Source organism: Gymnoscopelus braueri, assembly GCF_963280865.1.
Source record: "Gymnoscopelus braueri genome assembly, chromosome: 16".
NCBI classification, from domain to species: Eukaryota; Metazoa; Chordata; class Actinopteri; order Myctophiformes; family Myctophidae; genus Gymnoscopelus; species Gymnoscopelus braueri.
In genome coordinates this window covers 13,243,908-13,270,691 of record NC_137616.1, presented here as the reverse complement: position 1 = coordinate 13,270,691, position 26,784 = coordinate 13,243,908, and the positions used below count along the sequence as shown (strand labels likewise).

Sequence of the window (26,784 nt, the reverse complement as noted above, 5' to 3'; positions counted from 1 at the left end):
GGGTAATGAAGGGATATGGCTTGTTGACAGATGAGGAGAGAGAGTGTGCGGGGGAAAAAAACAGGAGAGAGTGGCGTGTCATCGCAGCTGGGGCCCAGAATCCCAAAGAATGTGTAAGAGGATGGAATAATGTATACCAGCAGCATTGCTGTGCGCGCGCACGCGCACGCGCACGCGTGTGTGTGTGTGTGTGTGTGTGTGTGTGTGTGTGTGTGCGTGTGCGTGTGCGTGTGCGTGTGCGTGTGCGTGTACATGTATTTGTGAGTGTGGGTGTGCATAATGTAAGTGGATGTCCTGAGAAATAATAGTAATGTTGTCACTGTCTCCCCTATGGTCCCGGGTCGTAAAGGCAGGACACCGACGCAACAAGGCGACACCAGAGCAAACGACAGCTGCACGGCAACGTGGAATGCAAGCACCACAGAAACGGGAGAGGAAGAAGACGCCAGGTATTGTTGGAACTGGCCCTTTGAGTTCTGGCATACATGTCATAAACACGAAGAGGGTGAGTGTGTTTGCCACTAAGTTCGCCCCACAATTGGAAGCTAACATGCTAGCTGTGTATCTGAAAGAGAAACTTAACCGAACAGTTACTTGTCGGAAGATTGAGTCGCATCATCAGAGTAGATTCAGCTCATTTCACATCACTGCTGAATGTAATGAAGTGGCTGAAATGTATGACCCAGTGCTGTGGCCAGCAGGCATCTATGTGAGAAGATATTATGAGCCAAGACGGCCAGCTACCAGTGGGTCGCTTATAGGTGAAAACACTGCAACGAATTATATAAATAATACGTTCGCTCCTGTACAACACGGGGATCAGTCATCTACGGATGAAAATGCCCGTAGTGCATAAACAGTATGATGCGGGTGGTGTCTTATAACACACGGGGCCTACGTGTGGGGCACAGTGCTGGTGACAAAGCGAGGCGGCTGGTTGTGGACAAACTATTGGAGGAATGTGACATTCTGTGCTTACAAGAGACATGGTTACCGGGTTACAGGGCGGCCATAGCTGAGTGGTTAGTGAGCCCGCCTAGGGAACCAGCTGGCCCTGGTTGCCCCAGGTTCGATTCCAGGCTATCCCAGCATATGTGCCAATGATATGAAATTTGTCCCTGAGCAAGACTCTTAACCCCAATTGCTCACAGGTTCTCATTGGAAACAAGACCGCAAGGACTTTCATGAACGACCTGTTAAAAGGAATTATCCTTATCCTTATCCTACCTAAACAAGACCTAGAAAGGCTGAATTCACTGCATGCTAACTTTCATGGAGTTGGAGAGTCTACTACTGACCTCTGTGATAGAATAGCACACGGTAGAATACCAGGTGGTGTGGCGATTCTCTGGAACAGTGGTTACAGTGATTAGACTAGAGGTAAACTCCGCCATTGGAATAGAGATCAAGTATGAAAATAGGTCATTTATTATTGTAAATATATACACACCTTATGAATCATATCAAAATGAAGATGAATATCGCAATAGATTGGCATTTATTAATGCATTCATCAAGGACAATGCCACAACCTGTGTCTATGTCGTTGGTGACCTGAATGCTGATATATCGGATGATAAATCTCTGTTTGGAAAATGTTTACTGCAATATTGTAATGATAATAATCTTATATTGACAAGTAAATCACTATTACCTGAGAAAAGCTATACATATATTAGTGAAGCATGGCATACAGTGTCATGGCTAGACCACTGTATATGCACAGCTGATGCACATGCTTCTCTGGATAACATAACTATCTGCTATGATATGGCCACCACAGATCATATCCCGATTATAATGACCCTAAATGTTGAAAATATCCCAGCTATAGCTGTGGATGATAATAAAACATACACAGGGAGGCTGGATTGGACCAAGCTAAGTGAGAAGGATATTAACCACTATACCTCACTCACAGACAAATCATTAGACTCTGTTAGACTTCCAAGAGAAGCCTTGCAGTGCAGTGACATCAATTGTAAAAATGTGCATCATGGTAGAGATTTATGCTCTACTTATGATTTTATCATAAATGTTTTAAATGCCTCAAGTAAGGGTCTTTACAAGGGTAAGAAAAAGGAGTTCAGTATAAAACCTGGTTGGAATGAATATGTGACTGAGCTACACACTGCTGCTAGAGATGCTTTTAAAGTATGGTCAGAATCAGGTAGGCCAAGACAGGGGTCTGTGTTTGAACAGAAACAGGCCACTAACGCCAAATACAAGTATGCTGTCCGTTTCATTAAAAAAAATGATGACACAATGAGGGCTGACTCACTTGCCAGAAAGCTGCGCAACAACAGCTGTTTTGATTTCTGGCAAGAGGTCAAAACCTTAAACAGTAGTAAAACTCCCTTACCGTCCTCCATTGAAGGTGTGTGTGGGTCTGGCAACATTGCAGAACTGTGGCGGCAACACTATTATGAGTTGTTCAACTGTGTTAAGAGTGACTCTTTTCTGGTGGAAAAGGTTGACTCCACTGAAAATGTGACAGTTAGAGCTGAGGAAGTCTACAACACTATAATGAAGCTAGAAAATAACAAGGCTTGTGGCCCGGATCACATCTCAGCTGAACACTTAAAATATGCCAGTCTGAAGCTTGCTCCTATGCTTGCTCTATGTATTACTGGTTTCCTTAACCATGGTATCTTACCAGATTCCATGTTATCTGTACTACTTGTGCCAGTTATTAAGGACAAAGCTGGGAAAATAAATAGCATTGATAATTACAGACCCATTGCTTTAGCTAGTATTCTCTCCAAAGTATTGGAGAAAATCCTGTTGGACAGACTGGATAGGTATATTACCACAGCTGACAACCAGTTTGGTTTTAAAAGGAAACACGGCACTGATATGTGTATTTTTGCTTTAAAGGACATTATAGCAAAATATAGAAGCCAGAATTCCACCATGTTTCTGTGTTTTATTGATGCTTCTAGAGCATTTGACCGGTTGAATCATTTCAAATTATTTGACAAAATGTGCCAAAGAGGGGTACCCAAGTACATTATAAGGATACTAGCCTTTTGGTATGCACATCAGACTATGCAGGTGAAGTGGGGAGGTACTGTGTCCGAACATTTCTATGTTGGTAATGGTGTTAAGCAAGGGGGGATTTTATCTCCTCTATTATTTAATTTATACATGGATGGTCTGTCTAGGAAACTGAACCAGTGTAAAACTGGATGTGGATGATTTAATTATCTTTTCCCCGTACAGTGCAGGCTTACAACAGCTTCTCAGGGTTTGCTCCCAGTATGGCATTGATTTTAATATTAAGTATAATGCCAAGAAGAGTAGCATCATGTTTGTACGAAGTAAAGATGATAAAAAAGGCAGTATTTCCTAATTTTATCCTCAGTAGCAACATACTACTTGTGTGCAGTGAGATTAAGTACCTTGGACACTGTATATCCGATGATCTCTCTGATGACAAAGACATCCATAGACAAAGATGCAAATTGTATGCCCAGGCAAACATACTAATGCGGAAATTTCACAAATGCTCTGTACATGTCAAGGTATCACTCTTTAAAGCCTTCTGTACACCATTGTATACGGCTCACTTATGGAGTAACTACAAAGCTAGCAGCATGCGAAAACTAAAAGTTGCATATAATGATGCTCTACGGTTGCTAGTGAGGGTACCAAGATGGCACAGTGCCAGCCAGTTGTTTGTAAACCTGGGGGTACCTACCTGTCAAGCCCTGTTAAGAAATGTAATGTACAAATTCATATGTCGTCTTGAAAAGTCTGAAAATCATGTTATTAAGATTTTAATTAACCCTGTCAAGAGTTCTACTCGGTTCTCTTCCATGATATGGAGACATTGGCGTAACAGCCTCTACTGACTTTGAACAGCTGTAGTTGGACTGTTTTTTTATGTGTTTTTTTTTCTTTTTATTATTTTATTGTTTTTACTGTGTGATTGTCATCTGTTGTATGGACCCTGAGTCTGAAATAAAGATTGAATTGAACTGTGTTGCTCTCTTCCTCACAGTATAACATCATAACAGTTGTGAAAGAAGTAGCCTACTCCGATTCGTTTTATTACTTAAGTAAAAGTACTGATACCATAATATAGAAATACTCTGTATACAGGACTCAGTCCTGTATTCAAAATCCCATTTTAAAAGTTTTTTTTTTTTGGTCTCTGCAATTTATATATATATATATAGTATAAAATAGGCATAATTGTATTTTAAATGTATGTTTTGTAATAATAATCTAAATCTGAAAGGATCGTGTAACTAAAGTTTTCAAATAATTGTAGTGGAGCCTACAACATTTGTGTATAGTATCGGGAAAATGGAAATACTCAAGTAGAAGAAAACTATACCTCAACATTGTACAGTTCTCGAGTACAGTATTTTTTTTTCATGTGGACACCACAGTGATGCAGTCATGTCGACTGCAAAGACAACACGAAACACAACATCGAAACAGAGAAGACAAAACAAAGCAAAACAAGGCACAATATTAATATATAGTAAATATACCGTACATCAGTACAAAGGAAATGAAAGAGAGAAAACTAGAAACAGCCTGGTGGAGGTCAGCCGGTCTCCCCCAGGCCGGGTAGAACCATATTTGACAAGATGATGTCATCAATGTGACGTCAGCACCTGGAGGCCACTATGCTTCTATAAGTGGTAGCTGAGCAATCTTCATCTTTAATCAGACTTTGACTTCATGTGTGAAATGCTGAGGTGGACTGTACATCTGGAAGGAGGACTTTTAAGAGGACATCCTATTACTCCTTGTGTCACAGTGGGACACAAAGTGTTCTACATTGGAGGGTCCGACAGTAACAAGAACAAAAGGGATCAGATTGATGTGCATGTTTTCAACACAGTGTCTTTGCGCTGGAGGAAGTTGCCTATCAAAGTGAGAGTAGAACGTCACTTTGATATGAGATTCATCTTCGGACGTGCGAGCCACACAGTTGTACTGATAGAAGATACCATCTACATCTGCGGAGGGTCACGTTACTGCAACATGCTTTATGCATTTGATGTCGACACCCACAGATGGTTCGAACCCAAGGTGTCTGGGACTGTTCCAGAGGCGAGGTTTTACCACTCAGCCTGTGTCTTGGGGAAGGTCATGTTTATCCATGGAGGATGGATCCCACAGACTGGACACACTAATGACATCCACAAGTTGGACACCAGCACAATGGTCTGGTCTTTAATTAACACCAGAGGAACTCCACCACCTGTTTCATCAAGTCACTCTGCCACCATCATCGGGACAAAGATGTTTGTATTTGGGGGTCTACGAGGGAACAGCATCAGAGTGTTTGACACAGACACCAACTGCTGGCTGAACACACCTTCTACACCGCTTCTTTCAGAAAGACGCTTGGATCATTCAGCCTTTACCTACAATGGAGAGCTGTATGTATATGGTGATTACAGCTACCTTGAGTACTTCAATGATCTGTGGAAATTGAATCCAGAGACCTTCTCCTGGAAGAAGGTTGAGCCCAAGGGGAAAGGACCGAGTCCAGGGTATAGTATGTCCTGTTGCATGGTGGGAGATCGTATCATCCTCTGTGGAGGAGGCAAAGAAGACGACGCACCCTCTGGTGACCTGTATATCTTAGACTTACGTCCTAGTCTTAGGACGTTATGTAAGCTAGCAGTTATTCAGTACGGTCTGGAGCAGTCTGAACTCCCACATGACATCAGGTGGGAACTGGCAGCCATGACTACCGACAAACAAAACAAATAATATGAGTGTGTTTGCTGTCATCACACCCCTAGTGGATGTTGAAGATATTCATCCACTGGCAGCGAGTACAAGGAACTTGGTATTGATCCGTCGACCATGGACGGACGGACGGACGGACGGACGGACGGACGGACGGACGGACGGACGGAGCGGACACATAAACGCTGCAAAATAATACAGATGAGGGCCTTTCTGTGTGGAGTTTGCATGTTATCAGTAATCCTGGTCTCTATACTGCCTCCCCCTGGTCAGCCGGGGCGCCTGATGGAGGGGAAAGAAACTGGTTGGAATGACGTGCTCCTTCCACGCGTTACGTACAACCCGGGAAACTCCCCCCTGTTAGATGATAAGAAGCGGCCTGCTCACTCCTCATGACTTGAAGGAAACATGAGCTCAGTTCGGGGCAGAGGGAGAGTATCTTAGGCAATTGGCACTGGGTGAAAAAATGGGTTACAAAAATTGTGGTATAAAAAAATGTGGAAAAAAATCTGAAGAAGCATTATCCCAAAATGTGTTTTGCAAAAATCGGCCTCCTGGTTTCGCTATAATAGGGCAATGTTGAAAGGGTGGCATTTGTTCCTCAACGTAGTGCAAACAGTGTGAAAGGTTTTACTGCAATTGCGGCATTTTGTTCATAACGGGCCACTCCACTTTAGATGTCAATCTTAGCCAATCAGGATGGAATATGAAAAATCAAGCAGATCCGTCTTGATCACATGACTAATTTGATGATCATGTGTACCAATTTGCGTGAAATTTGGATAAAATCTGAAGGAGTAATATCCGAAAATGTGTTTTACATAAGTCGGCCTCCTGGTGGCGCTGTAAAAGGCAGATGTGAATAATGCAGGGCAAAGGTTTTTTCCTTGGCCTCTAGGGAGTGCACATACACAGATCGGTGCAGGTAAAACACACTTTGGCCTGATATAGCGCCACCATGAGGCAAGGCATTTCTTCCTCGGCATAGTGGGAATGTGCGTGCAAAATTTCATGGAAATTGCCAGCTGTGTTCATGATTTGAGGCATTTTGTTCAAAACGGAGCACTCTTGCAAACTTTGGAAGCAATTTTTAGCTTATCAGGATGACAAATCGGAAAGACCCGTTTCGTTTAATGACTATGTAGAGATACTGTGTACAGATTTGAAAGATTTTTGGACAAAATCTGTAATCTGTTAAAAAATTTACCCATGTTCTTTTTCTCATTTGTTCAAGTACAGTACTTGAGTAAATGTTACTTTCCACCAGTGGTGGAAAAAGTACTCAAATATTTTACTTAAGTAAAAGTATCAATACTGCAATGTAGAAGTAAAAGTTTACTTGAGTAAAAGTACAAAAGTATCAGTATCAAAATATACTTAAAGTACCAAAAGTTAAAGTACTAAAATGTTTGAAAATAGCAGATCTACAAGATTGTAGATCGTCTATTTTCAAATAGCCTAGGTATTTCTAGGGCTGAAGTGGTTAATGTATGTTTTATAATGTAATAATTTATAGCTGCAAAGTAACTAGTAACTAAAGTTTTCAAATAATTGTAGTGGAGTAAAAGTATAGACAATTGGAAATACTCCAGTAAAGTAAAAGTATACCTAAAAATTGTACTAAATTACAGTACGTGAGTAAATGTACTTAGTTACTTTCCACCGGCTGCCAAGTCAATAGACACTCCAGGATGCGTGGCCTCTGGGCTATCTGCTTGTGTCAGTGGGTGTAAAAATAGCAGCTGTCCAATGCCTTCTGATTTATGAGGGATGTCAATAGATAGCCAGACTGTAACGACGCATCGGCAGGCGGATGATTGGTTTCTTTTCAGGCAGACAATAAACACACCCGTTGCAGCGAGATTGACAGTTTCAGCTGGTACCAAAGCACTCTTGTTTGTTGTCAAAAACCCATCATGTTGGCATGCCAACCCCTTTCTCACTCAGAAGGGTTCAATTATTAATGCCAATAAATTGATCATAAGGTTTTTTTTTGTGTTGTCTCTCTCTCTCTGTGTGTGTGTGTGTGTGTGTGTGTGTGTGTGCGCGTGTGCGTGTGCGTGTGCGTGTGCGTGTGTGTGCGGGTGCGCGTGTGTGTGTGTGCATCTGAGTGTGCGTGTGCGTGTGCGTGTGCGTGTGTGCGCGCGCGTGTGTGTGTGTGTGTGTGTGTGTGTGTGTGTGTGTGTGTGTGTGTGTGTGTGTTGCCATTTTACAGCAGTCTTTATCCGAATTGCCACCTTTTAAGGTTTGGCATGTTTTCATATTGTTGGAATCACTGCCAATTTTCACATCTGCCACCAATAAAAGGTTAATCTGAGATCTTAAATGAAAATGTCACTTCTTGAAAATGGTTGTGTTAACTTCTGTATAAGCCTTGCATCAGATTTACAGGTTACACAGCTGCAAAAAAAAAAGCACCCACCGCACAGATGTGTCACAATATTTAAATGTGGGGCGGTACATGTGTTCCCAAAATGTCAAGAAGCCCCAAATAGCCATTACCCCTGGTTGTGGCCCCCATTGTCAAATGGCAATAACATTTCACAATCATCTAATGAATTGAATTTGAGTAAAAAATATATTCATTTATTATGTATTTTCATTTCCCTCTCCTTTCAAATTGCCCCCCCCCCCCCCCCCAAATTGCCCCCCCCCCCCCTCATAGTGGCCCAGTTGGGGGCTCTGGGCCCCCACTTTAAAAACACTGGGGCAGTACCTCCTTTTCCTTTTGTGTCCAGCATGGGGCTCACTTTACTCAGAGGACTTTCTTTTACATTTGTGTGTACGTGGACACTGGGATGAACATCTCCCATAGGGGAAGAGCTGAAGTCAGGACGAGCACGGGGAGAAAATGCTGAGCGGCACAATTGTCATTTTATGAAAAATGGAGATGCAAAATAGTTGAGGGGGACAGAATTGGCAGGGGGGCTATACTACCTCACCAAGTAAAGGGAGTGGCACATGTTGTCCTTTCAGGGGTGTGTCCCTGCGTCTCTGTCTAGCCAAAGGCGCTATCAATCATCGAGCGCTGTCCGTTCACAGGGCCTGTCTTCGCTCGGTGACCCTTCCCTGCCCAGGTCTCAGATCAAAGATGAGCGTGGGGCGCGTGGAGGGAGGGGGGGAGGGGAGGGGGAGCGGCGATTTCAGGCACCGCCCCTTTTCCCAAGGAATGTCCTCCCGGGGTGATTCATCTTTGTTTACCGTGCGATTGTATACACTGTTCCACCTTCGTATGGTCCATGTGTCATGCGGTGGGGTCGGGAGACCCACAGCAATCAATAATAGTGGAAATGTTTAACGTCTGAATCTAACCACTTAAACCCTATGTACTTGGTTGACTGGAGTCCCCCAGGGCCCTACACTAGGCCCCCCTCCTGTATACTCTAAATATCTTGGCCGGAAATATCCGATCTACAAGCTCACAACGCGTCGCGCCGCGGTGCGCTGTGAGCTCGTAGATCGTCAATGTTTTGCCCCTAGAACTGGGACGCTAGGGTTCAAGTGGTTAATGTTTACTTTGAACTTGCCCTGCTAAAAATGCTGCAGTGTATTTTTTTGTGGGGATCCACTGTAAATGATAGCTGAGCGATGCCAGACTTCTGGGGCCAGGCAGAGTTCATATGAAAGCCGCTTCTCCTCCAACAGGCGGCCCCGTGAAAACCGAGACACTGTCACAGAGGCATGCATGCACGTTGGTTCACTCACGGCACCGCGGCAGAAGGTTCTTCTGATTATTATGGAGAGCGGTCGTGCCAGCGTCGACGGCTCCGCTGGAACTGTCAACGCAAACAAGAAAGAGCAACATCTTTTGAGGGAACGTCTCTCAGAATGTAGACTTTCCTGAGAATGTGTATACGTTAGTAATTCATGTTATTTACCACGCCCCGGGAAGCTCAATAATGAATAAGGGAAATGAACAAAATAACCACTTTAACTGCCACCCGTCTAAAAATAACCCTCCGCCCGCCTCCTCTTGCAATGTTATCTTTGAGAAGAAGAAGTGTTGAAAAGGGGGGAATGTCTTGATTCGTGCCGTGCAAAGAAGAAGCCTCACCCCATGGTGAAATACAGAATGGAGTGGTGGCATCACCCTATGCATTATTCACAAGTGTAAATTAACCCATAGTGGGGCTCCTCCATCAATCAAGCAGAAGCTGCCATAAACAGGCAGCCGGCTGGGGGCACAAGGAGGGGGTTACGGGTGGGGGTTATAGGGGGTGGGGGGCGTCTTTGGGTGGAGGAAGGGCATGAGGAGGAGGTTGGTGGTGGTTGGCAGTTGGTGTATAATTGGTTGGGTCTGTCAAACGGGAGAGAGACACCCACACATGTGTCTTTTAACTTTGCTACTAGAATTAGCCACCCCGCCAGTTCAACAGGTGGCGCGTATACAGTCATGTGAGGCATGTGGACATGCTCGGGCAGAGAAGCACCGGAGCCCGGAGAGGGGGGACACGACGCAGTGTATAAAATGTCGTTGGGAAAACGGACGCGAGACAAGAAAAGAAAGATGGGTTTTGAAACCAAATTCTTCTGAATGCTTGAATTAAAAATAGCTGGAATAAATGTGCTCTGCATCCGGGTGTCGTCTGGTAAACAACATTACCATAACGGTCGAACATTTCGAAGTGTTATTCTTCTTTAGTATGAAACAGTCATCTATCTAGGACGACTGGAAATGCACAGCATTTTTTTTCATTCATACCTATACACCTTAATTTATTCATATCTTTCCTCTGCTGTGAAAGTGAGAAAAAATGTTTTATTGATTTCCTGATGGAAACTATACAGGGCTTTTTTTTTCCTCTCCAGAGGCATTTTTTGCACCTGCTATGTGACCTCGGTGTGGACTGGAGGAAGGGTTCTTCTTACTCAAGAGGTTCGGTTTAGAGGTCAAGACAGACGAGCTGAAACACTCTCCATGCTGTATAGAAACAAATGATGAACCGTGCTACCGCAAGTGAATGTGAGCTGGACACTTTACATTAAAGGAGCTACACCATGAATTAAAAAAATATATTTGATATTTAATATCATATGGTGTATGTCCCTCAAACCTTTTTCAAAAGGTTTGAGCCTAAATCATCACTCAGATATACTCATCCCAAGTCAATTGTCTCTGGCTTATACAGCACTTTCAGCTGCAATACCAAAACGTCCTCTTGGGCAGGGGGGGGCTACTGAGCAATTCTGTTAATACAAAATTCTGTTAATAAAAAAATATATATTAAAAAAAAAAAAAGAAATGGAAAAATTCTGCATAAAAAGAAGCATCTAAGAAAAATACAAAATCGGAAAAAAAACACTTTGAACATTTTTGAACAATTCCACCAAGTGTTTGAGGTGCCTGTTTCACCCACTTCCGGGGGGCGGAGCCAAAATCCGAGCCCGAAGTATTTGTTCGTAGACCCCCACTTAGGGGGGGTAGAAAAAGTTTCGGAGCGATTCGGGCACTTTTCATTTAACATTGGGTTTGCCATCAAAAATGTTTATGACCTCATAAACATTGCCATTCTGAGATCGCCTGTTCAGACACGCCCATTCTGGAAATCCATGAAATGAGAAGGAATGACTGAAATTAAAAAAAAAACATTTTTTGGGGTACAAGAGACACTGGGGACCCCAAAAAATACAAAAAACCAAGAAAAAAGTGATTTTCATGGTGTAGACTCTTTAACCACTCATGCCCTATTCATTCAGCCCGATCGGGGTGCCAACCATATAGGCTCAGATAGCTGACAGCAACACTCGGGTTCGATTCCTGGGCCCAGCGGACCTTTGCTACATGTCACTCTCTCCCTGTTTCCTGTCTCTCTACACTGTGAACTACAGTATGAATAAAAGCAAGAAAAGCCTGAAAACATTACTTCTGTAACAAAACAAAAATAAGTTTCAGTCCGATCGGAGCCCCATTCACTTCCATTATAAAATGAATGTTAAATATTTTAAAAACGTATGTGAAAAGAAAATGAGTGGAGGTGTAATTCTGTGCACAAAAACATTTGTGATTAGTCCAGCGGTTTGCAAGATTAGCTCTTGCAGGACAGGCACACGGCCACACACATGCACCCACACATGCACAAACACACACAGTTATATAGCCTACGGCTAGCCTTCTGCAGAGCCAAGTCGTAAAACATTGTAAATAGCCATCTACAAGTTCTGAGCACGTTGTGAGCTTGTAGTTCTGCTATTTATTTATTCGAAGATTTTTGAGAAGTTTTGCCTGACATGTCCAAAATAGTGCCAGGTTACAGTCAGTGTTGCCAGATTCTGTGAGAGAAACAAGCAACCAGGTCTAGGAAAACAAGCCCAAAAGAAGCGACTATGGGCCACATGAGCACTTTAAACATATGTATCAGCTTATGTAGCAGATCTACAAGCTCACAAGCGACGCGTTGTGAGCTTGTAGATCAGCTATTTTCAAATAAAATCTTGGGGGGGAAATCATAATAAGCAGATCTGGCAACACTGGTTGCAGTGGTTCCTAAAAAGAATGAAAACATGACTAATGCTTATTTTTTTGCAGGTTTCACAGCATACAGCAGCATAATGCAGTTTGCAGTGAGTGAACAGGCTAGGGGTTGGGTGTCTTTCTCAAGGAGACACGGTCGGAAAACTCTAGGTCCAGTGGGGATCAATTCTGTCCTCTTCGGCTTATGGCGGTCTGGTAAACACGAGGCCATCCTGCTATACCCTTGGGATTTTATCAGCATTCCAGGCATTATTTTGTGTACTTCTGGGATTCCCTGCTTTTTTTTAATTCATTTATATATTTTACTGTCTCTTTATGGGCTCAGGAGCACTGGCCCTAGATGACAGCAGATTCATTGGCTCACTCTTTCACCGCATGTAGCGATGGAAATAAAGTCCTCTTAAAGGCACCCGTGTTCCAAATTCAAAGCATTATTCAGTGGAGAAAGAGAGTCTATTAACTCACACCACTTTCCGGGATGAAGTCCAAGTCTGATCAAGATCATTCTGTGTATGGTTAAAAAATAAAATCCCCCACAAGGGGTTCTTTCAGAACGGGGAGGCCGGTGGTGTTTTCTTCTGTCAGACGGGCGTTGGACAGAGACATAATGACGTTAGCCACGGTGGTCCTGGTTTGGACGGCTGGTTGTTTAACAGCGTATTCATTTGGCTGTTTGCTGATCAAAACTAGCGGGAAACCTCTCTCCCTGCTCTTGGAGCGGTTGCTTAACCCATTAAGACCGAGAACGCATCTGTGTCATTTTAAGATTTCTTTGGATATTCAAAAATAGCTGATCTACAAGCTCATAGCACGGCATTCAATCTGCTATTTTTTTTTAATCGTGAAAATTTTTGCAAATCTTTGAATATATATATATTTTTTAAAGCTAACATTTTTAACTCAAATCTTTGCTTCTGGGGATTCTACAAATGTCTTCTAAATCCTAACAGTTTTTTGAAAAATAATTATGTTGTTATAATCAGTGGTTCTCAAACTTTTTCATGTCAAGGACCCCCAAAATGATTTTGGCCGCGGACCCCCATCTAAAAATATTTTGTTCCAGGGATATTATTATATTCATATTTTGTTTCCCCCAGAAGTTGAGTTAAAAATGTTCGCTATGGAAAAACAGATATTCAAAGATTTGCACACATTTTCACGATTTTTCAAAAAATAGCCAAAGAAATCTTAAAATGACACAGATGCGTTCTCGGTCTGAAAGGGTTAATGAATTGTAGAAGAGGACGTTTTTTGTTTGCTACTCCTTGCTGGCACTCCAGGCTTTTTGGAGTGACTTTGGCTGAGACTGACATTGACAAAAACGGGATGTGACTGGTGTCAACAAAGTATACCTGATGTTCCAATGTTCTCCACATAGGAATGGATTAGATATTCTGTATATTAGACAGACAGACAGACAGACAGACAGACAGACAGACAGACAGACAGACAGACAGACAGACAGACAGACAGACAGACAGACAAAAAGAGATCCCATTGGGGGAAATACAGTTGTCATGGCAGTAATAATGATAATAATAATAGAGTTTTATTTATAATGCACTACAATTGAAACAAATCTCAAAGTACTACAATCAGGGTAAAATATTGATATAAAAAAAATATGGGTCAGAGCCGAAGTTGTGAGTGGAGGTTTGTGGTTTTAGGAGTTCCTTAGGGTAGGAGGGAGCATTACCATGGATGCATTGATGGCTAATTAATAGGGAGTAGACTGCCTGGGATTTGCGCGCTGTAATGAGCTTCACATAATGGTACACATTTCTACGTTGCATGCTTAGTTCAATTCAGCTCAGTAACAGGGCACACTTTCACGGCGTTAGTCATTAATTAGACTACTAAGAATGTGAACCGTGTTCAAATGAGTCCTGCAATAATACCCACATCATCTCTGTATTCTCCACAGTAAGGAGGTGCGTATGACAGTAATTAGGATCAGTGTTGTGGCTGTTGTTGTTCTCGAACCCGACAATAGCACTTTGATTAAGCATCCTCTCCACCCATGGCCTACATCTGCCCTCATCTCTCTTCTTGATACCATTTCCTTCCTCATTCGTTCAAGGAGAGCAAGAACAATATTATTCAACCCATTAAAACCAGGAAAGAATCTGTGTCATTTTAGATTTTAACCGCTTTAACCATTATTTTATACTTTGGCTATTCAAAAATAGCAGATCTACAAGCTTGAGCTTGTAGATCTGCTATTTTTGGATAATCGTGTACATTTGTGCACATCTTTGAACATAATAGATTCTTAAAAGTGAACACGTTTTACTCAAATTTTCGCTTCTGGGGGGTCCCTGGAACAAAATATTTGGGGGTGGGGTCGGCGGCCAAATACATATCATTTTGGGGGTCCTTGACATGGAAAGGTTTGAGCACCACTGATATAGAAACATACGTTTCAGAAAGCTTCAGAAAGATTTCCCTTGGGACTTTGAGCCATCTTTCATAGTTCTATGAGTGGTGAGATCCAGCACTGAGAGCTTTGGTCCAACACTTTTGTTTCCTAAGGCATCAATACCAATTCCAGTTGTTTTTTGGCACATCAGGGTTAAGAAATTGGAATTCATGTCATGTAACTCAATAGCTTCGTATTTTATTGATTGAGTTCGACACAACTTGCAACCCATGTGCTACACGTCTTTCTAACTCGTCTTTCCCCTCTTCTATATCTTGTCAGCACAAAAGGGCTCTTGTCATCCTAAGATGGAAGATCCTATATATGCTGCTTTTTGTTTTTCACGTAGACAAAAAAATGCTTTGATTCAATGGCATTGGACGGCGAGTAAAACAGCTTAGCTAACTTTTTTCTAGCAATAAATGTACATGTCAACTATTTTTCTCCCCCCAAAAAAACATCTCCAAAGGAACTTTACAGTGCCTTTTATCTTTGCTCTGTCTTTGCCCTCATTTATTATCCCTGAATCTATGAATATGTATATGTTTCATCTTTTGGGTAATTCAACGAGTATCCACAGAAAACATCCAAAACAAAAACACCCAAACACACAGAAGAAAACTTAAGCCGTCACTTCTTCTCTGGCGGGACGAGCTATAGTGTCAGGGCCCGGGGAGCGCTTGTTTTGTATCACTCAACGTACCTGCATACTTCCTCATTGACTAATGCCTGCATTTGTGCGTCTCTGATTGGCGCCCGGCATGTATAACGTCTCACTGTCCGAGTTGTGTGCCCTGCATAAAAACTGGATTCAGTGAGTGCTAGTCTGAAGACCAGATTTTCAAAGGCCTGAACTTTCCTCATATCAATCAATGGCCGATAACTGGGGGGCGAGGAATTAAGTCTTTGGATGGACCCATACATACGCCAGGCGTCCATCTGGACAAACTAATGGGCAGTGAGTCCATGCCTCTGGTCTAATTACGCCAGAACCAGCTGGTGAGCCCTGTAGCGGTGGTGCACAACCGCAATGCCAAATGTCCTTGTTTTCGCTGTGTTAACCCATTACAACCGGGAACGCATATCTGTGTAACCACTTAAACCATTATTTTATACCTTGGCTATTCAAAAATAGCAGATATACAAGCTCATAGCGCGGCACTGAGTGCCGCGCTATGAGCTTGTATATCTGCTATTTTTGAAAAATCGTGATTTTTTTTGCAAATCTTTGAATATACATATTTCTAAAGCAAAAATTGTAAACTGAAATCTTTGCTTCTGGGGGTCCCTGGAACAAAACATTTTCGGATGGGGGTCGGCGGCCAAATACATATACATTTGGAGGTCCTTGACATGAAAAAGAACCACTGATATAGCAACAGTTTTTCAGAAAACTGTATCGATTTAGAAGACATTTTGTAGAATCGTAACCTTAATGGGTTATTAAGAAAACCTTGGATTTTTGGTCCTTTTAATCCAGTGCGTTCAGCAGTTTATGCCAATCGGTCTAGTCTAGGCCCCAGGTGGCACAGAGAGAGTCAGCAATTTCGGCAGCGCTCATACGCGCGTGGTCTTATTTTTTATTGTCTTATTATGCCATCTATTCCATCCAATTTGGACAACATCTGCTGATAGCTGGGCTCAGACATCAAAAGGACATGTGCTCGCCTGAAGCCACGACATGCACAATAGACTGTTGTTCTTTCCTGTGTCATTGTTGTTAACGTGTTGCAAAAACGTGTCCCCTTTGCTATTAACTCATTCACTGCCAGCATAAATACATAAATAAATCATCCACTGCCAGCGATTTTCTTACCTTTTCAAGTAGTCACAGAATATTTATCTCCAGTATGATCGATCCCCTGATCGATGCTAATCACGGGGGGTTTCACTGTGATTGCCGACCTGTTCTCTCATTATAGGCCATTGAAAATAGCATGTCTCATCAAAAATACATAGTAGAACACAGGAGGCGAGATACAGGCGATACGTTAACCAGGAAGTGAATGGAGCAGTAAATCTTGGGATCACGTGATCAAGTTCTGAGAGCTGTTTAGATTGTTTTGATTAACTGTGCAAAACAGTATTAAGACTGTTTCAAAGCATTTCTAAATTGGGAGAAAAAAATAAACATTCTGTTTGTACCAATGTTGTACCGTGTTGTTATCCAACATAAACTCAAAACAGTGGCAATTACTTTAAGAAACCTGACATTAATTTGCGTTAAAAGTTATATTTAAGTGCAGTAGTAATACTATATTAACAATGAGTTGTACGGAAGAAAGAGAGGCTTGGTTGGAATGTCACAAAAAACTGGGCCTGAAAATTTGATTATAGTTTCAGAAATGGAAAAAAGGAGAAAAGGAAAACAAAGTTAAACAGGAAAAGAATAATGGGTTATAGTATACCAACAGTGTCATATAATTTTCACATTAATGTAAGAGCTTTTCATTTGAAATTGCCCTATAAATAGTAAAACCTGCCCCCTCAGAACCACTTGTCCATGCAAATAAAGCTCTCTCTCTCTCTCCATAAAGATATTACGAGAGAACGAGGAAAACAGAAAGTATTATGGACAAAGTTGACCACCATTCATACACTGCACTGTATTTACAGACTGTTCAATTAACCCCTTTGGTTCACTTCAGCAGATGTTTTTAAGTTCTCCATCTTTCACTGAGAGACTCAAATTCTACATTTGCAGGATGAAAAAAGTGTTTTGTTATTGTATCGTTTTTCATGTCATCTAGTTCCAAATATTATGCATGCATACGTATACATACATACATACATACATACATACATACATACATACATACATGGATGGATGAACAAACCACACACACACACACACACACACACACACACACACACGCACACGCACGCACGCATAAAGGGAGACACTTCATATAAAAATGCATAATTATGGGCCCGAGTGCACACACACAGTCCACTAGTGTCCAATGTATACTTGCAGTTAAATTAAAACATTTTAATGAGAGTATTTTTATAAGACCAAATTTGCTCTATACTGTTATGCCACCAAAATGTGGAATGCCCTTCCAACAGATATCAAAAAGTGTAACTCCTTACCCTCCTTCAAAACCGCCATAAAAGAGCACCTGTCTGCAATATGTAACTGGTCCTAGAAAAGTCCTCTAAACTGAACATCAGATCATGTAAAGTTGCCCACGAAAGGTCAATGCACTGAATGAAAAGAATCCCTTTAAAACAGATCAACAGATTGAAAGATTGAAAGTGTTTTTCTACACGTACTGTATGGGACTCCCATTTTTTGTGTACACAATGAACACTTAAAATTCTTTCCCACCATTCCACACTGTTGACCGGGTTGACATTCATAGTGGGGTGGGGCGCCGATCTAAGGACTAACTTTATCGCCAAGAATAGCCGACCTATAAGCTCACAGACCGTCCCAGCCGCGACACGTGGTGAGCTTACAGGTCTGCCGTTCTCTGCCGTTCTTCTCGGGCCGCGCGACACCGCATCGCGACGGAGCATAAATGAGAGCTTATACAGTACAATTCCTCTGCCTTTGTTCCAGATATGTGCCTCCCTTCGTGACACCAGTGGGCCCTGCGCCTGCCCTCCTGCCTGCCTTGTCTGTGTGGAGAGGCTGTGAGAACTGTCACATCCGTGGCTCGGTTCCAGCAGATAACAGAACTTGTAATAGCGCATCGCCGGGGCCCCTGACACGCTGAATGAAAGAACTTGACACGGTGACACCAACGTGCACACAATGGCTCTGACAATCAGTTATGGCTTCAACAGCTACGAGTTTTTTTTTAAACTGTCACCTCTCGCCAGAAACGTTACACGATAGTTAAACCATTCATCACTGACAAGGGAGTGGGGGGGGGGCGTCATCTGAATACCACTGACGGCATTACTGTCTGACGTTTAGGTCATTTGGTCAACAGTGGAAAGCTGTGGTTTGCAAGCATTTTCATGTCAAGGACCAGCAAATTGCCATTTGAAAATATTTCGAGCCCGATTTGTCAAGATTCACAAAGAGTTGCGTCGCAACGTAGATCGGCTATTTTCAATTAGCCCCAAAAAATGTAATAGAACTTAATTGTTTAGACTGTCCCTCGTGTTGCTAGGGAGTGGGGACCCCTTGGAACCCCCTCTAGGACCCCTGGGGGACCCCGGACCCCACTTTGAGAACCAGTGGTGAAAAGAACATGACGTGGTATGCAAAGGCGCCTTGAAATTGGGACAAAATCGATTTCCAGCTAAATCGAGTCCAATTGAGTCCAACGATGGACCAACTGTATCAATCGCCTCCGTCTGAAACACAACCTACAGTCAACAGTTGGTTGGTCAGGTCAAGCCAAACTTTATTTTCATATCACATTTCATGCACTAGAACATTCTGCTACACTTCATAAGAAAGACCAAAATATGTCAAATATAAACAAAATAACAAAAGGTTTCCATGTAAATGGAAATCAAATCAGATTGACAGTTTCAAGCCCAATGAAGAAGGTATGTGTCATACCATTTTTTTTTTAACTACAAGAAATTACAAATAAATAGAAAGTAGTTCATAGCTGATGGTCAATACATTTTTGAGGATTTGTGGCACTCCTTATGGGTGTAGATTGTACAGTTTAGGTGGTACACAAAGTTGTAGCACATGCATGTTCCTTGATTAAGTCAAAAAGGTTTCTAAATCTGACTTAAAGGGATATTTCACTTTCAAAAAAACGTTTGGTCATTTTATCGTCTACTCAGGCCTATGTGAACCCCCCAGACAGTTTTTAAGTTGCTTGATTCAATATTTATACATTTGATATTCATTTAATCAGACACGCCCCCTTCCTATACAAACCCATTGTAACTTCAAACTCCATTTTAACCATGTTAGATTCATCAAAAACACCCGTCCTTGGTTCTGGTGACTCATACCGCCCCCCTAATACGCGAGGGGGCCGTGTTTTTTCAATTACTTTTTTCATTTATTTTTTATATTTTTTTGGGGAAATGAAAAAAATGTAATACAATAAAAAAAAAAAATTACGTATTAGGAGGGCAGGGTGAGTCACCAGAACCAAGGATGGGTGTTTTTGATGAATCTAACATGTTAAAAATGGAGTTTGAAGTTATAATGGGTTTGTATAGGAAGGGGGCGTGTCTGTTAAAATGAATATTAAATATCTAAATACTGAATCAAGCAACTTAAAAACTGTCTGGGGGGCTCACAAAGGCCTGAGTAGACGATAAAATGACCAAAAGTTTTTTTGAAAGTGAAATATCCCTTTAAAGAATAATGGCCATTCAAATTTGACCCTTACATAACATGCCGCCAAACGGCTGGCTGGGAAAACTTTTTGCAATGTCTGAGAGTTTGCGAATAATATCTGTGACTGGTGAAAGTTTCTCTAACATTTACCATCTCACAGGAATTTACAAAAAGCTGGGGGGAATTAAAAAAACATAATAAACTGATAGAAAAATAACAAGGAATCCATAACATAACTAACCATGTGGTTAGGTGCTTGTGTATACGTTAGCGTGCAAACATTGCCGGTCGGCGAGGGACGGGGATAGCGTTTAGTTCAGTCAGAATGCATTACGGTGCGATATCCCTCGTGGAATACTTTTCCATCAACATATCAATCTGGTGGTTTTGATGGCTGGCCTGTGGGGGCAAAAACTCTGACTCACTCTGAAGTCAGTGCTTGGTTTTGCTTCAACGAAAAATGATGCGATGTGAATGTGCGTGCATGTGTGTGTGTGTGTGTGTGTGTGTGTGTGTGTGTGTGTGTGTGTGTGTGTGTGTGTGTGTGTGTGTGTGTGTGTGTGCGCGTGTGTGCGCGCGTGTGTGCGTGCGTGTGTGTGTGTGTGTGTGTGTGTTGGGGGGATGCTTGATGTTGTGCAAACATCAAGCCAATTGTCTGTCACATCAATCAGGGGACATCCGTCCAGAAGTCCCCTCAGTGGGGTTGGTTGGTGGCGGGGAGAGACTGTGTGGCACAGCTAGGCATCAATAAGACAGAGTGACAGCAGGGCTTGGAAAGGTTCCTGTAACGGTTCTGTCTTTCCCAGAGTGAGTGGGCCCCGAACAAACATGATATCACAGACTCTGAATGAATATAGATTGGGCTTTGTTGTCCTTTACTTGCATCGGTAGGAAGTATTTCCTTGTTGTTATACAGTCACGGTACGTTTCCAATACAAGTGCCATCTGTGACACAAACATAAACGTAATCCTTACCTTTGAACAACGTGTCCCAGGTTGTAATCAACCGAAGGAATTAACCCATTAAGGCCTGAGGCCGATTCTACAAAATGTCTTCTAAATCCTTACAGTCTTTTGAAAAAACCTATGTTGCTATGGTTCTCAAACGTTTTTAATGTCAAGGGCCCCCAAAATGATATGTATTTGGCCAGTGGACCCCCATCTCAAAATATGTTGTTCCAGGGACCCCCAGAAGCAAAGATTTGAGTTACAAATGTTCGCTTTTAAAAAAAATATATAATATTCAAAGATTTTCACGAAATGTCACGATTTTTTAAAAAAATAGCAGATCTACAAGCTTTCTTTTGAATAGCCAAAGAAATCTAAAATGACACAGATGCGTTCCCTGGTCTTAATGGCTTAATAGCACTCCCGGGCTTTTTTTTCTCCTGTGCTGTTTGTTTTCACTTCACAACAGCTTGAGTGAGACCCATTCTCCTGCACCTGCACGGCGATAAAACAAAAGTGTGAAGACAGGTCTGGCACTACAGTGAGGCCATTCGCCTGGTACACTTACAAGGGGGGGGGCTGAAAGTTGATGTCATTTTTAGGAATTAGAATTGCTTCGGTGAATCTGAGACAAAAAGAAGGCGAATGTCAATTCCCATGGCAACACACTCAAGAGCTTTTCTGGCATCTGTTATTGAAGCACTGAGCAAAGATTACCACGATTACACCAGGAAGCAGATTTTTTTGGGGGGGGTATCTAGCTCTTCTGATTGTGTTCCCAAAGCGATCATGCTCCAACCGAGGTTTCCAAGTCCCTGCCCTCTTATTCAAATCAAGTCATGGAACTCAGTGGGAGTCCCAGGGCGAGGGACAAAGCAAGGGAGGCCTGGCCATGAAAGGAGATTAACATTTCACAGATTGAAATTCTGAGCGGCGGCGTGGCCCCCACCACTGTTTCAACCTCGACGGATGAAGTGTTTGTTTACTTGGCCCCATTCAATAGCCATTACAATAATAAAGGAAAAAAACCTGCATGGGCCACAGAGGAGACAATGTGCGTCACCTTATACCGTTTTTTTGTCATTGTGCATGTATGTGTGTATTAAGACTTGTTTAAATCAAATTAAGTAGCCATGAACAATATTGGGGGGAAACGTTGTTATTGGTAGGGTATTGAAAAGCATCATGCTTCTGGGTGGTTCCATACGTGACCTGATCTTGTATGCCGGTAGTTTTGGCGTTCAAAAACTTTCGGCAAGCTTCCTAGTAATCTTTCCGGCATGTATTGAAGGAATAACATATTCCCTGCAGTGAAAAATATTGTTAGACTAGAGGATTGGTTCTCAAAGTGGGCCCAGGGGTCCTTGGGGGGGGGGTACCAGGGGGTCCCCAGCAAAATAAGTTAATATTGCGTCACAATCTTTTTAACCACTTTAACTTTGGCTATTCAAAAATAGCAGATATACAAGCTCGTAGCGTGGCACCGAGTGCCGCACTACGAGCTTGTAGATCTGCTATTTTTGAAAAATCTGGAATATTTTTTGCAAATCATTGAAGTTATTTATTTTTTTTAATCGATAATTTTTCACTCAAATCTTTGCTTCTGGAGGTCCCCTGGCACAAAACCTTTTCAGATGGGGGTCCGCGGCCAAATATATATCAGTTTGGGGGTTCTTGGCACAAAAAAAGTTTGCGAACCTGGACTAGAGGATTTAAGAGGTTAAACGTTGCCAATTGTCCCTTTCACAGGACATAGATTTACAGCAGGTACTTGTGAAGGCTGTTGAACAGCAATGCCGTTAATGTATTCTCCCTGACAAACAGTCTTGTTTGCTTATTTACTCTGTCAGGGCACACACACACACACACACACACACACACACACACACACACACACACACACACACACACACACACACACACACACACACACACACACACACACACACACACACACACACACACACACACACACACACACACACACACACACACGTACGTGTGGGCATTTGACCTGCAATTACCCGTGTTAATTTATTAGTAAACTTTTACTAAAAGGTGTCTTTCAGGTTAACAGCTACCAACTCGATGCTGGTGAATGCAGGGGGATTGACTTATGTTTGTGTGCGTGCATGTGTTTTATTGAATTAACCACGTGAACTATTATACTCAGGGACACTTCCCTATTCCCTAGATCTGTTATTCGAAAATAGCAGACCTAGGAGTATAGACCCCAATGGGGGACCCTGCTCAACAAAGTATATATGTATATGGTTTAAGCAGTGGTGTGAAGTAATTAAGTACATTTACTCAAGTACTGTGCTTAAGGTATTTTTTACTTCACTGGAGTATTTCCAATTTTCAATACTTTTACTTCTACTTCCACTACATCTCAAAGGCAAAAATTTTACTTTCACTCCACTACAATTATTTACAAGGTTTAGTTACTAGTTACTTTGTAGATTTAGATTATTATCACAAACATACATTAACCACTTTAGCCCTATATAACCGATCAACAAGCTCACAATGCGTTGCGATGCAACACATTGTGAGCTTGTAGATCTGCTGTTTTCAAAATATATTTATACATGTTATACATTTGAAAACATTCTACTTTTGGTACTTTAAATACATTTTGATACGAATCATTTTTTACTTTTACTCAAGTAAATGTTGAATTCCAAACTTTTACTTGTAACAGAGTATTTCTACATTGCAGTATTGATACTTTTACTTAAATAAAAAACTGTGAGTGCTTTTTTCCACCACTGGGTTTAAGCTGTTTAACTGTGTAATGTACACACACACACACACACACACACACACACACACACACATGCACACTCACACAACTATATAAATTCAGCTACTGTTGAGCTCACAGGGTTTTTGTCGGAAGAGTGATGACTCTGTCTCCGATCATTAATGGGCAATGATCACAAGCATAGCGCATGATTGGTTTAAGATAACAAGAACCTCTGTGCAAGAAATGTGAATATACATACTTCCAAGTCTTTCAGCCTGGAAGCTGTAACTTGGACTTTTTTTTTCTTCGGGCCAAACCAGAAAGGTTCTCAAGTGAGTATATGCCCTGCAATTCAGATATAATTTAATCTAAATATTAACCCATTTAGACCGGGAAAGAATCTGTGTCATTTTTAGATTTCTTTGGCTATTCAAAAATAGCAGATGTACAAGCTCGTAGCGCGGCACCGAGTGCCGCGCTACGAGCTTGTAGATCTGCTATTTTAAAAAAAAAGAATTTGTGCAAATCTTTAAATATATATGTTTTTTAAAGCGATAATTTTTAACTCAATTCTTTGCTTCTGGGGGATTCTACACATGTCTTCTAAATCATAACAGTTTAAAAAAAAAAAGTATGTTGCTATATCAGTGCTTCTCAAACGTTTTCATGGCAAGGACCTCCAAAATGATATGTATTTGGCCGTGGACCCCCATCTCAAAATATGTTGTTCCAGGGACCCCCCAGAAGCAAAGTTTTGAGTTAAAAATGTTCGCTTAAAAAAACTAAAATATATATTATATAAAATTTGCACACATTTTCACAATTATTTTTTTTTGCAGATATACAGGCTCCATAGCACGGCACCGAGTGCTACGAGCTTGTAGATCTGCTATTTTTGAATAGCCAAATAAATCTAAAATGATGCGTTCCCGGTCTTAATGGATTAAGTGCCCACTTAAATGAACCTGACTGAATATATTTTTTAGTACGGTTAACCCCCGATGTGAATCCATTTCCGAACACTGAATCAAGTTCCTAATGAGTTCCTGTTACATAGCCATGTGAAATCCATTAAATGCCATTATCCTTGCTCATTATTTATTTTTTATCATTTAATCCATACCAAATGAGTCATTTCTTTTCTTTAACGACCCTTGGATTTTTCGTAAGCTTTAATGTGAATGATGGACCCACTCAATCCCGTTCCGGGCCGGTGCATTCAAACAGTGAGCAGGCCTGTCACACTGACAGGCATTGATGGAGTGGCCTATAGGACCATTGACTAGGCCTCAGGACGGATGGGTCCCCGGCCAGGAAGTGTGGCATGCGCTGTGGCACCTGTGCCTTGTCAAGCAATGTGGCTCTGCTGTCCCCTTCCCCCGCCTTTCCCCACAACATGCCATCATATACAGTACTGTAACACTGTGTCAACCTATAGAAGTGTGAATTGTCCAAGTCAACAAGACAAAAGACAAATACATACTGCGTAAGAGTCAAAAGGCCCCGCTAGCGGCCCCTAGAAGGAGTGATGCTCCTTAAACTTTAAGGAGCAGCACTCCACTCAAATGTATTTTTTTTGGAGTGAACTATCCCTTTAAGGCTTAAAGGGATAGTTCACCAAAATCGATTAGTCACCCCATGGAGGCTTGAATTCATGGATATTTTTTGTTTTTCCTAAGCCAATAATTTGATGACCAGCCGAGTAGGCTGTGTCTCCGTCAAATTATTGGCTTAGGAATGCGACAAAAACAAAAAAAATATCCATGAATAGGAAAAAATAGGATAGGAAAGAACGTCATTTTGGATGAACTATCCCTTTAACCCATTAAGGCCAGCTAGAGGCCGATTCTACAAATGCCTTCTAAATCAGCAGTTGTCACACTTTCAAGATGTTTAATTATTTTTTTTAAATAGCAGATGTGCAAGCTCGCAGCGCGGCACGAAGTGACACGCTGTGAGCTTGTACATCTGCTATTTTTGAATAGCCAATGCAAAAAATGACACTTTAGCTTTATCTTTCCTGGGATTGAATGGGTTAATGGACCAAAAAGTGGTTGAAATGGACTGAAGCTACCAACGTTAGAGAGCCCCACGTTTTCACCAGTGTGCCTAAAAGTGAAATGAATAAATAAACAAATAAATACATAAATAGAATTGGTAGATGTAGTAAGAGTTGGCCTACTGGCACATAAGTGTGCACAAGAAATGTGACCGCCGATCGGTCCAGTGATTTGCAACATTAGCTCAGGAACAAACACAGACACAGATCGACCCTTGTGTCTTATAATGTAGTTGTCTCTGACTCCTGCAGAGCCTTCACCCAGTAAAAATAAACGTTGGCCTGAGGGTGGCACTAGAGGAAAAGGTCATGGGGGTCACTATAGAGTTGATCCTCCAAGGAGCATGAAAGATTCACAACTAATTCCATGGTAATCCGGCCTGTCGGGTTTTTTAAAGTATGTTGTTTGGGACCTCTCTCTCTCTCTCTCTCTCTCTCTCTCTCTCTCTCTCTCTCTCTCTCTCTCTCTCTCTCTCTCTCTCTATCTCTCTCTCTTCCTCTCTCTCTCTCTCTCTCTCTTCTCTCTCTCTCTCTCTCTCTCTCTCTCTCTCTCTCTCTCCTCTCTCTCTCTCTCTCTCTCTCTCTCTCTCTCTCTCTCTCTCATCTCTCTCTCTCTCTCTCGGACCGCCTGAGCGACCAACATTGACGTCGTTAGAGATGTGGGAGAATCTGTCAATGGGGGGCTTTCATGTGTCCGGTGCAGCTCCACTGGTTTTGAGAATGTCCTTTAACTGACTGTCACCAACAGGCTCATGAGATCATTATAACCACTTTCAACCTGTCATGCCTAATTTAGGCAGTCATAATAGGTGAAAATATAAAAATAAAATAAATAAGCATTTCAAAACATTTCAAAGATAGCAGATGTGAGCTTATAGATCTGCTATTTTTGTTACTTTTGCGTGCCACCATCACACACGGTAAAGTATAAATTAGGCCTTAAAGGAGTAGTTCACCCAAAAAAAATCTTATTTTCGATCAATTAAACGCCCCATGAAGCCTTGAATTCATGGAACATTTTTTCGTTTTTGTCGGCATCCCTAAGCCAATAATTTGATGACCGCTGGAGTAGGAGACTGGTAGGAGACTCTAATGCAAGTCAATCTCCGCCAGTCATCAAACAAAAAATGAGTTTGAAGAGTGTTGATTTCGT

General features: G+C 41.8%; 1 protein-coding gene across 1 annotated transcript; it reads left to right on the top strand.

Moving 5' to 3' along the window:
• Positions 1-330: 330 nt before the first annotated feature.
• On the top strand, positions 331-5,739 carry LOC308102822 (kelch domain-containing protein 3-like; the record flags this gene model as incomplete). The annotated part of the gene is made up of 3 exons (XM_080452678.1): positions 331-449; positions 912-1,022; positions 4,875-5,739. The coding sequence occupies 3 exons, from the start codon at positions 331-333 to the stop codon at positions 5,737-5,739; spliced, it is 1,095 nt and encodes a 364-aa protein (XP_080308804.1).
• Between the last annotated feature and the right edge of the window lie 21,045 nt (positions 5,740-26,784).